Source organism: Opisthocomus hoazin, chromosome 1 (genome assembly GCF_030867145.1).
Source record: "Opisthocomus hoazin isolate bOpiHoa1 chromosome 1, bOpiHoa1.hap1, whole genome shotgun sequence".
NCBI lineage: Eukaryota > Metazoa > Chordata > Aves > Opisthocomiformes > Opisthocomidae > Opisthocomus > Opisthocomus hoazin.
In genome coordinates, this window is record NC_134414.1 from 154,223,641 (window position 1) to 154,236,212 (window position 12,572).

The window sequence follows — 12,572 nt, forward strand, 5'->3', positions numbered from 1 at the left end:
CCAGACTCTTTGGCATCAGTTTCGGTGGTACTTGTCACGGTGTGGTGGGCTGACCCCAGCTGGCAGCTCAGCCCCCACCCAGGTGCCTGCTTACCCCCACTCTGGCAGCATGGGAAGAGAATCATAGAATCACAGAATCACAGAAAGTTTTGGGTTGGAAGGGACCCCTAGAGGTCATCTAGTCCGACCCCCCCACAGCAAGCAGGGACACCGCTAACTCTAGATCAGGTTGCTCAGAGCCCCGTCCAGCCTGGTCTGGAATGTTTCCAGGGATGGGGCCTCCACTACCTCTCTGGGCAACCCGTTCCAGTGTTTCACCACCCTCATTGTAAAGAATTTCTTCCTTATATCCAGCCTAAACCTACCCTGTTTTACTTTAAAACCATTACCCCTCGTCCTGTCGCTGCTGTCTCTACTAAAAAGATTGTCCCCATCTTTCCTATAGGCTCCCTTTAAGTACTGAAAGGCTGCAATCAGGTCTCCCTGCAGCCTTCTCTTCTCCAGGCTGAACAAGCCCAACTCTCTCAGCCTGTCCTCGTAGGAGAGGTGCTCCAGCCCTCGGATCATTTTTGTAGCCCTCCTTTGGACCCGCTCCAACAGTTCCATGTCCTTCTTGTGCTGAGGGCTCCAGAGCTGAACGCAGTACTCCAGGCGGGGTCTCACCAGAGCAGAGTAGAGGGGCAGAATCACCTCTCTCAACCTGCTGGCCACGCTTCTCCTGATGCAGCCCAGGACACGGTTGGCCCTCTGGGCTGCCAGCGCACATTGCCGGCTCATGTCCAGCCGAAGAGCACTGTATAGCTGCTGCATTGCCTCGTGTACAACACCGGGCCGAAGAAATCAAGTCGAAAGGGCTGATACCTTTTCAGCCTCCACAGTTTCCCCATTTCAACTCTCCCCTACTGTGAAATCTACCCTTAAACACCTGGACTTATTCTCTTACAGGATTTTGGAAGAAAGCTATGTCATGAAGGATCCTTTCACCCCTGACAAGGACAAATTCCTCATCCTTGGGTCTCATTGCAGTTTGTGTAGCAGATCAGTGTGCGTTGGTACAGTAAGTAACAAGCAAAACAAGCTTCTTCAGTCATTTCTTTTTGTTCCAGTCCTGGCGACCCGTTAAAGACCGAACAGCAAAACCCCAAACGGCCTATTTTTAAGGCAAGCTGATTGTATATTCTTGTTGATTTCCCCAGATAAAGCTCTTTGTATTAAATGAAAATGATCAGCGTCTTCAAGTGTTCAGTTTACAGATGAGCACAGTCCAGCCTCACAAACACAACGAGTGCCGTTTCCCACTTTCTCAGCACATGAAAGTGCAAGGGGGATCACATAGCACTTCAAGACCTTTAGGGTTCAGTAGATCGTACTATACCAACGGTAGGTTTTTCTTCGCTAAAGGGGATATAAACATCCACGGATTGTTAGGTTTGCATCCACAGCACAGGGCTGCCGCCCCATTTGCAATAGCTAACGTAGAAAGTGAGCAGGGAGGGGAGTTGTGCAATGCTGTGATAGCTCTCTGAAGAAGACTGAATTGAAGCAGCAGCTGGTAGGCAACCTGAAGCTATGAAATCTGACTGCGGTCCAGAAAGGTGGTGTAAAATTACAGTTGTCTTAATTCCTTCTCCTCGGTGCAGAACTGGTCCCTTTGTTAGCTGTGAGTTCAAAGCAAAAATGAAGACAAGTTACTACGCAGTTATCAGTGTCCGGAGGCTGTACTGTGCTTCTTTGAGGCAGTACAATGAACTAAGAAAACTTATGTTCCGCTCCTTTCCCTTGGCGGCGAGGCGGGGCCACCGGCGGCGGGGCGGGGCCACCGGTGCTGCCGGGACGCGTCGCGGTGCTGCCGCCCGGTGCCCGTCGCGTCGGTCAGCGGCCGTGAGACGCTGGTTCCCAGCGGCACCGGGTGTGCCCGCACCCGAGCTGCCGCCGCTGACGCCAGGCGTGTCTTTCTGACCGGCTGCGTGGAGGAGGAGGGTGCGGGGTTGGACCAGCTGACCCGCTGAGGTCCCCTCCGAACCCGAACGTTCCGTGATCGAAGTTCCGTGATTGTGAGCGGGCGCCGGTCTCCTTGACGACCTCCTGCGGCACCAACTGCCCAACCGCCGGCCGCCGCTCCAGGGGCTGCATCCTGAGCCCTCCGCTCCTTCCCCTCGCCCCGCGATGGCCGCGCTCCTTCTCCACCTCCTCCTCCTCCTCCAGCTGCTCGGCTCCTGCCCCCGAGGCTCGGGGGCCCCCGCTGCCCGCCTCCAGCCGCCGCCGCTGCGGGTCACCTGCCGGGACCCCGAGGCACGGGTCTCCCAACGGTGGGACAGCAAGCGCCGGGTTTCGTGCCTGTGGAGCGGCACCGTGATGCTGCGCTACCGGCCCACACCGGGAGCCCGAGCAGAGGCGGGGAGGGAAGCGGGGCCGCTGTCCCCACCGCGCTGCTCCTGGTACTTCGGCTCGTCCTGGGTGACCGACACGTCGCGCTGGTCGGGCCAAGTCGCGGTACCGACGGGCCTCCCCCCCTCGCCCGCGGCCTCCGTCCTCCTCACGGTGCGGTGCTCCTCCACCTCCTGCCCCGTGCCCGGCTGCTCCCACCGCAACGCGACCGTCGAGGTATCGGCGCAGGACGCCTGGCTCTTCGTGCTCTGGCCTCAGGCACAGCCGCTCCGGGCCAGGCAGCCGGTAGAGCTGGGTTGGTGCTCCCGGCTGAGGAGCGAAGGTTGGCAGTACCGCTTCAGCAGCCCGGGGGGCAGCCCCGCAGCCCTCCGCCTGCCCAGCAGCCAGCACCGAGCCCCGCCGCCGCCCGCCGCCTACCCAACGGCCGAGCTGCGACGGACCTGCGCCGCCTACCACAGCTACCGCCTGACCGTCCGCTACGGCCACCACGGGCTCCACGTCGCCTCGGTCAGCGTCGAGCAGGTGCCTCAGCTGAACCTCAGCCTCTCTCTCCAGGTGCAGCCCGGCCCGCTGCGGCTCCTCAGCGTCCGCTCCAGGCTCCTCAGCGTCGCTCGGCAGCCCCTCAGCCTCTCCTGGAGGCTTCAGCCCCTCACGCCGAGGACGCTGGCCTACAGGCTGGTGGACACGCAGGCCGTAGGAGGTTGGCTCCGCTCCTACGGTTCCTTTACTCTGCAGAGCAACTTCTGTGCCGTTCCCGTAACTCAGAGCCCAGGTGAGGTGGCGGTGGCCAGCATGTATTTCCACGTTGACGGAGAGAGGTTCGAGGAACTGACGGGAGATCTGCATCTACGCAACGGTACCCTGAGCCTAACCGCAGGCCGAGAAGCTCCCACCCGTGTCAACCTTCCGCTGGGGAAGACCACCTTGAGCACTCACATTGTCAGGTACCACCACGGAACATTTTACGCAACCAGAGAAAACAACAGCCCTCTTTCCGCGGACGGCCCTAACACGCACACTGTGTTCTACCAACACAAGGAGCTCTCCTACTTACTCTCCATAGAGCTGGTGGCCTTCCAGTGGTACAAGTTCAACATGCACCTTTATACGAACCAGAAGAGGGCTTTGTTTAGGCCCCTGTCAGAAAGAGACCTTGAAGTCCACGTTTTCAGCAGCGGCCGTCCTTCTTTGCCACAGAGCTTTACTTATTTAGTGTGGTTTATCCCTGCACAACACCCGATGCTACAGTGCGAGTGGACCTTCCACCTGCAGCTTTTTGGAGCGTGCAGAGACCACCTTCTCCAGAACAGCACGTACACATACAACGATCACGTCAGAAACGCCACACGTTTGGTCCGTCGCTCCGCTTTACCCTTTGATCCGGACAAATACACGGGGTTTGCGGCAAAAGTGGACTGTACCACAAGTGCACATACTCCGGCTCTTTTGGGAGTCAGAGTCAACAACTACGCTGCCAAAACCGTGGAAGCGCCGGTGGCTTGCCACCAACAAGCCTGCCACATACAAACCGTGCAGATTCAGAAACCCGTTCTCCACGCCTCTGTCCTGCGCCAGAAGAGGGCGACATCTTTTTACCTCTTTGTCAGACTGGTAGTAGACTGCAAAGTCGGTATATTCATCAAGCCCTTGTGGCGAATCTATTCCGTTCCGGACACGACCACGGTTCCCAACTGGACACAACCGATAAACTCTTCTGCGATGTACGGCGTCGATATGATCCGCCTAACTGTTCCCAGTTTTACTCTAGATTATGGGCTGTACCTGTTTTATTTCACTGTCGAGGTAACCCCGATTCGGACCACAACAGTGCTCAGGGGCTCAGATCAAGTTTATATTCAGATCGAGAGAAGCGATCTCCAGGCAGACATTGCAGGAGGCACGTTCCGCACAGTGGGTTTTTCTGATAACTGGACTCTGGATGGCTCTGCATCCAGTGATCCCGATTCACAGGAAGGACTGAAGGGAATCACATTCACTTGGTACTGCACTAAAGAGGTGTCAGACTATAAGAATATGAAACTCAGTCCAGGGAACAGGTGCCATCCAGCCCAGCGGGATTTGAAATGGTTAACATCCTCGGGTCCAGTTCAAGCAGTGCCACCAGAATCCCTCCCAGGAAACACCGTATACTACTTCCGTCTCGTGATTGAAAAGGACACCAGGAGGAGTTACGCCGACCAAACTGTAGAGGTGCGGCCCGGCTCCCCACTCCTTCTGGACGTGATGTGCCTTGAAAACTGTGGTAGCACTCTAATTCCAACGGAGAGATTTGCCTTGTCTGGAAAATGCCTAAACTGCAGAACAACCAGCCAGCCAGCCTACTACTGGACCCTTCTTTCACAAAACTCTACAGAAATTAGCTTTGACTGGTCTGCCAGAACGTCAACGGGCAGGTCTGGGGCTTACCTGTCTATACATGCTCTGACTTTCACAAAGACTGCACATCGATCCTACGTACTTCTGTTGAAAGTAACGACCTGGGATGGTAGGTCCTCAATCTACAGACACGCGTTTCAGGTCAATTCTCCTCCGACGGCTGGCAAATTGCCTCAACTAAGAAAAAAAGGAGGGTCATTGTCATAGGTGATTCCCTTCTGAGGGGAACAGAGGGCCCGATCTGCCGACCGGACCCATCCCACAGGGAAGTCTGCTGCCTCCCTGGGGCCCGGGTTAGGGATGTTGCGAAGAAACTCCCTGGTCTGGTGCGGCCTTCTGATTACTACCCCCTCTTGGTAATGCAGGTTGGCGGAGACGAGGTAGCAGAAAGAAGTGCCAAGGCCATCAAAAGGGACTTCAGGGCACTGGGGCGACTGGTTGAGGGATCAGGGGCGCAGGTGGTGTTTTCCTCCATCCCATCAGTGGCAGGGGACAGCACTGAAAGGGGCAGGAAAACTCACCTGGTTAACAGGTGGCTCAGGGACTGGTGCCATCGGTCAAATTTTGGCTTTTTTGATCATGGGGAGGTATACACAGCACCGGGCCTGCTGGCAACAAGTGGAGTTCAGCTATCACAAAGGGGGAAAAGAATTCTTGGCCACGAGCTGGCGGGGCTCATTGAGAGGGCTTTAAACTAGCTTCGAAGGGGGAAGGGGATATTGCCCAGCTCACTAGGGATGAGCCTAGGCTTAGAGTGCCAAGGCCAGGGGTGAGATTGACAGCCCAGCTCAAGTGTGTTTACACCAATGCACGTAGTATGGCCAATAAACAGGAGGAGCTGGAAGCCATTATACAGCAGGACGGCTACGACTTGGTCGCCATCACAGAAACGTGGTGGGACAACTCGCATGACTGGCATGCTGTCATAGATGGCTACAGACTCTTTAGGAAAGACAGAACAACAAGGAGAGGTGGGGGAGTTGCTCTATATGTGAGGCAGCAACTGGAATGCATTGAGCTTGGCCTGGGGGCAAGTGAAGAAGGAGTTGAAAGCTTGTGGGTTAGAATTAAGGGACAGGCTCACACGGGTGACATTACGGTGGGTGTATACTACAGGCCACCCGACCAGGAGGAGGAGGTTGATGAAGCCTTCTACAGGCAGCTGCAAGCAGCCTCACAGTCACAGGCTCTGGTTCTCATGGGGGACTTCAACCACCCTGACATCAGCTGGGAAGACCATGCAGCTAGGCACGCGCAATCCAGGAGGTTCCTACAGAGCATCGATGATAACTTTCTGATGCAAGTGGTGGAGGAACCAACAAGGAAAGGCGCGCTGCTGGACCTTGTGTTAACAAACAAGGAGGGACTGGTGGAGGACGTGAAGGTTGGAGGTAGACTCGGCTGCAGTGACCATGAAATGGTCGAGTTCAGGATCCTGCGTGGAGGAAGCAGGGCGATAAGCAGGATCAAAACCCTGGACCTCAGGAGGGCTGACTTTGGCCTCTTCAAGGAGCTACTGGGAGGAATCCCGTGGGCCAGGGCTCTCGAAGGCAGGGGGGTCCATGAGTGCTGGTCGCTTTTTAAACAACACTTCTTCCATGCACAGGAGCAATGCATCCCCCTGAGAAAGAAATTTAGCAAAGGAGGAAGGAGACCTGCATGGTTAAACAAGGAGCTTCTAGCGGAGATCAGGCAGAAGAGAAAGGTGCATGGCATGTGGAAAGAGGGACAGGCCACTTGGGAAGAGTACAGAAACGTAGTGAGAGCATGCAGGGATGCGACGAGGAAGGCCAAGGCTCACCTGGAATTGAAGCTGGCAAGGGATGTCAAAAACAACAAGAAGGGCTTCTTCAACTACATCAGCAGCAAAAGGAAGGCTAGGGACAATGTGGGGCCGCTGCTGAATGAGGCGGGTGTCCTGGTGACGGAGGATGCGGAGAAGGCAGAGCTAATGAATGCCTTCTTTGCTTCAGTCTTCAGTGCTAAGACTGGCCCTCAGAAATCCCAGGCCCCGGAGGTAAGAGAGGAAGCCTACAGAGAGGACGACTTTCCCTTGGTCGAGGAGGACTGTGTGAGGGATCGCTTAAGCGATCTGGATGTCCACAAATCCATGGGCCCCGATGGAATGCACCCACGAGTGCTGAGGGAGCTGGCGGATGTCATTGCTGAGCCACTCTCCATCATCTTTGAGAGGTCCTGGAAGACAGGAGAGGTGCCCGAGGACTGGAGAAAGGCCAATGTCACTCCAATCTTCAAAAAGGGCAAGAAGGAGGACCCAGGGAACTACAGGCCGGTCAGCCTCACCTCCATCCCGGGAAAGGTGATGGAGCACCTTATCCTGGAGGCCATCATGAAGCAAGTGGAAGAAAAGAAGGTTATCAGGAGTAGTCAGCATGGATTCACCAAGGGGAAATCATGCCTGACCAATCTGATAGCTTTCTACGATGACATGACTGGCTGGGTAGACGAAGGGAGAGCTGTGGATGTTATCTACCTTGACTTCAGCAAGGCTTTCGACACAGTCTCCCATGATATCCTCCTGGGGAAGCTGAGGAAGTGTGGGCTGGATGAGTGGTCAGTGAAGTGGATAGAGAACTGGCTGAATGGCAGAACTCAGAGGGTTGTCATCAGCGGCGCTGAGTCTAGTTGGAGGCTGGTGACAAGTGGTGTCCCTCAGGGGTCAGTACTGGGCCCAGTCTTGTTTAACTTCTTCATCAACGACCTGGATGAAGAGTTAGAATGTACCCTCAGCAAGTTTGCTGACGACACCAAACTGGGAGGTGTGGTAGATACACCAGAAGGCTGTGCTGCCATTCAGCGTGACCTGGATAGGCTGGAGAGCTGGGCAGAGAGGAACCTGATGAGGTTCAACAAGGGCAAGTGCAGGGTCCTGCACCTGGGGAGGAACAACCTCATGCACCAGTACAGGCTTGGGGTGGACCTGCTGGAGAGCAGCTCTGCGGAGAGGGACCTGGGTGTCCTGGTGGATGACAGGTTAACTATGAGCCAGCAGTGTGCCCTGGCTGCCAAGAAGGCCAATGGGATCCTGGGGTGCATCAAGAAGAGTGTGGCCAGCAGGACAAGGGAGGTTCTCCTTCCCCTCTACACTGCCCTGGTGAGGCCTCATCTGGAGTACTGTGTCCAGTTCTGGGCTCCCCAGTTCAAGAAGGATGAAGAGCTACTGGAGAGAGTCCAGCGGAGGGCTACAAGGATGGTGAGGGGACTGGAGCATCTCCCCTACGAGGAGAGGTTGAGGGAACTGGGCTTGTTCAGCCTGAAGAAGAGAAGGCTGCGAGGGGACCTTATAAATGCCTACAAATATCTGAAGGGTGGGTGTCAGGAGGATGGGGCCAAGCTCTTTTCAGTGGTGCCCAGTGACAGGACAAGGGGCAATGGGCACAAACTGAGGCACAGGAAGTTCCGTCTGAACATGAGGAGGAACTTCTTCCCTCTGAGGGTGACGGAGCACTGGAACAGGCTGCCCAGGGAGGTTGTGGAGTCTCCTTCTCTGGAGATATTCAAGACCCGCCTGGACAAGGTCCTGTGCAGCCTGCTGTAGGTGACCCTGCTTCGGCGGGGGGGTTGGACTAGATGACCCACAGAGGTCCCTTCCAACCCCTACTATTCTGTGATTCTGTAAATGTACCATCAGCCCACGCTGGGGTACAGCCTTTCTGACGAAATTTGTTGTTCAGTGCAGTGGATTTTCTGACAGCAATTCACCTCTGACATACAAAGTGATAGTAGCTTCCAATGTACCCAAAACCACCAAAGTAACTTCCGTCGAGGAAAATACATTTGGCACAATCCTGTACTTTGGTTATCGGCCTAAAACTCCTCCCTCTTTTCTCCCAGTTGGAGTGCCCTCTCAGAAGTACGCCCTGACACTTTACGTTCAAGTCCACAATTCCCTTGGGGCGTTTACCCAAGTGACTTTACAGGCCCACGTACAGAACCCACTTAACAGTCGACGGCTAGCTGTTGTGTTTCATGAACTGGTGGCCTCCGTGAACGGTTTAAGCGCACCGATGACATCTTATCTCCAGACTGGAGATTATCTTAGCGCGGGCTATTTGGCTTACGTAGCAGCCTCGGTCTTGAACTACATCAAAGGCCCACCAACTCTCCAGCTCCCTAAGGCTCAGTTTCGGGAAAGCCTGATTAGAACAGCCCTGAATATTTCAGTTGAGAGCATGATGGAAATCAACCAAGTAGTTGCTTCTCTTTCTCAAGTCACAGAGGAAGCTGACGAAGTGAACGTTACATCACAAGACCTTGCCATTGAGAAGCTGACAGAAGTAACGGGAGTGCTGAAGGTCCAGAGGAATGAGAGCCATTGGTCTGAGCAGGCAGAAATTCAGACCAGTGGAATACTAAGATGCTTGTCCAACATCCTGAGAGCCGCTCTTCTGCATCGCAGGAACATCAATGTAAGCGGAGTTAAACAAGTCTTCTCCATCATGGAAAATTTAACGGAGATAGTTTTCCAGGGCAAAGTCCCTGGAGAAACAGAAACTCTACTGGAAACAAAACACTGGAATATCACTCTGAAGAAAGACGAAACCTGGAACCTTACAAATTCTTTCTCTACCAGAAACGCCTGCAGGAATTGCTTTTATCCATCACTGAAAAAGGGAGATTATTCAGGATCACCCGATGATGCTGTGATTTCCACTGCCCTTTATGAGTTTGATGAGAACCCCTTCCCCTGGTTAGGTTACACATCAGAAATTGCAACAATGATCTTGGGGTTCAAAATGTCAGAGACAAAGGCTAATGGCGATCTCCTAGGGATCGCACCTGAAGGAGCAGAAATTACTATTGCTAGGAAAGACAAGGAGTCTTCAACTTTTCAGTTGGCAATGGGACCCGATAAAACACAAGCTTACACAACTGGAGGATTTAGTTTTGAAGTCAACAGAAATACCAAGAGCATATACATCCAGATCCTGACGAAATTAAAAGTTGCTTTCGAGGTGCTAGTATTTACAGGTGCCAACGTCACTCGTGCTCATCCCATAGCCTCGTTTGCTGCTTTTCACAACATGCCAACAGTTGCAAGCAAAAACACGACAGCTAGCGCTGACTGTAACATTAAGGCTCCCTATATCATCTGCCTCCCAGAGTCACTGCTGACAGCCACAGCTCAAGGAAGCGATACAGACACTTGTAACATCTCCATCGTCTTGCTGGCACCCTATGTTGTACGGTATCAAACGCAGAGACTGGTGACGATACACATTTTTAGTGATCAGTGCTTATTTCTGGATGGCGTTCAAAGCCTGTGGAGAGAAGACACCTGCAGGCTTGGCTCCCTGACCGACTGGCAGAGGGTACACTGTGTCTGCAATATGAAGCGGAGTCACAGAAGTCTGTCAGTCCACACTGGGTCAAATGCATCCTCATTCAGCATCAGGTTCCTGGCAGCCAAGGTAATAGTTACCCCCAACACAGTAGATCTAGGAAAAACCCTGATAGCAGGCGTATCTAAAAACCCAGTCACCCTCTTAGCAGTCATCTTTATTTTTGCCGTCTACTTTCTTTTGGCCCTCTGGGTCGTGAGAAAAGACAGGGCTGACAGGGAAAGACAAGACAAGATTATAGTTCTGGCAGACAACGACCCCTTTGATAAAGTGAGCTTTTTGGTCACTTTATACACAGGCAGTCGCTGGGGAGCTGGAACCAAAGCAGATGTCTTTCTTCAGCTCATTGGCCAGAACGGCACAAGTGATGTCCATTGTTTACGGGACCCACATTTTCTGTCTTTCCAACGAGGAAGCACTGATTGCTTTCTGTTAACTGCTAAAAAAGACTTGGGAGACATTTGCTCCTTCAGGGTCTGGCACAACAACAGGGGCCCATCTCCAAGCTGGTTCTTAAGCAGAGCCAAAGTTGAGAATATGTCCACCGGGAAGACCTGGTTCTTTATATGCAGGGAATGGCTTTCTCTTGACAAGGGCGATCACTTACTAGAAAGGACATTTGCTGTCACAAACCCCAAGACACCTCTGCCCAAAACTGACTATTTTTTGATTAATTTTGCCAACAGCCTGATACAGGGCCATCTGTGGCTCTCGATTTTTGCTCATGGTCTCATGGGCACTTTCAGCAGGCTCCAAAGGTTGTCTTCTTGTTTAGCAATACTATTATTAAACTTGCTAGTTAACATAATCTTCTTTAATGCTGATAAGAGTGAAGAAGCTCCAAAACACTTGAGGTATCTGAGATCAATAACAGTAGGAATTGAATGTGCTTTGCTTACCCAACCTGTGGAAATGATGATAATTGCCTTATTTAAGTATTCCTCGAAGAGACGTTCCAGTGTTTCACCACCCTCATTGTAAAGAATTTCTTCCTTATATCCAGCCTAAACCTACCCTGTTTTACTTTAAAACCATTACCCCTCGTCCTGTCGCTGCTGTCTCTACTGAAAAGATTGTCCCCATCTTTCCTATAGGGCTCCTCTCAAGTACTGAAATGCTGCAATCAGGTCTCCCTGCAGCCTTCTCTTCTCCAGGCTGAACAAGCCCAACTCTCTCAGCCTGTCCTCATAGGAGAGGTGCTCCAGCCCTCGGATCATTTTTGTAGCCCTCCTTTGGACCCGCTCCAACAGTTCCATGTCCTTCTTGTGCTGAGGGCTCCAGAGCTGAACGCAGTACTCCAGGCGGGGTCTCACCAGAGCAGAGTAGAGGGGCAGAATCACCTCTCTCAACCTGCTGGCCACGCTTCTCCTGATGCAGCCCAGGACACGATTGGCCCTCTGGGCTGCCAGCGCACATTGCCGGCTCATGTCCAGCCGAAGAGCACTGTATAGCTGCTGCATTGCCTCGTGTACAACACCGGGCCGAAGAAATCAAGTCGAAAGGGCTGATACCTTTTCAGCCTCCACAGTTTCCCCATTTCAACTCTCCCCTACTGTGAAATCTACCCTTAAACACCTGGACTTATTCTCTTACAGGATTTTGGAAGAAAGCTATGTCATGAAGGATCCTTTCACCCCTGACAAGGACAAATTCCTCATCCTTGGGTCTCATTGCAGTTTGTGTAGCAGATCAGTGTGCGTTGGTACAGTAAGTAACAAGCAAAACAAGCTTCTTCAGTCATTTCTTTTTGTTCCAGTCCTGGCGACCCGTTAAAGACCGAACAGCAAAACCCCAAACGGCCTATTTTTAAGGCAAGCTGATTGTATATTCTTGTTGATTTCCCCAGATAAAGCTCTTTGTATTAAATGAAAATGATCAGCGTCTTCAAGTGTTCAGTTTACAGATGAGCACAGTCCAGCCTCACAAACACAACGAGTGCCGTTTCCCACTTTCTCAGCACATGAAAGTGCAAGGGGGATCACATAGCACTTCAAGACCTTTAGGGTTCAGTAGATCGTACTATACCAACGGTAGGTTTTTCTTCGCTAAAGGGGATATAAACATCCACGGATTGTTAGGTTTGCATCCACAGCACAGGGCTGCCGCCCCATTTGCAATAGCTAACGTAGAAAGTGAGCAGGGAGGGGAGTTGTGCAATGCTGTGATAGCTCTCTGAAGAAGACTGAATTGGAGCAGCAGCTGGTAGGCAACCTGAAGCTATGAAATCTGACTGCGGTCCAGAAAGGTGGTGTAAAATTACAGTTGTCTTAATTCCTTCTCCTCGGTGCAGAACTGGTCCCTTTGTTAGCTGTGAGTTCAAAGCAAAAATGAAGACAAGTTACTACGCAGTTATCAGTGTCCGGAGGCTGTACTGTGCTTCTTTGAGGCAGTACAATGAACTAAGAAAACTTATGTTCCGCTCCT

General features: G+C 52.7%; 1 protein-coding gene across 1 annotated transcript; it reads left to right on the plus strand.

Moving 5' to 3' along the window:
* Positions 1 to 34: 34 nt before the first annotated feature.
* Positions 35 to 12,546, plus strand: LOC142361165 (polycystin family receptor for egg jelly-like). Its single transcript, XM_075419032.1, has 5 exons — positions 35 to 4,948; positions 8,422 to 11,125; positions 11,744 to 11,855; positions 11,995 to 12,178; positions 12,539 to 12,546. Exons 1-5 carry the CDS (start codon positions 2,167 to 2,169, stop codon positions 12,544 to 12,546), a joined length of 5,790 nt encoding a protein of 1,929 aa, XP_075275147.1. The 5' UTR covers positions 35 to 2,166.
* Positions 12,547 to 12,572: the final 26 nt, after the last annotated feature.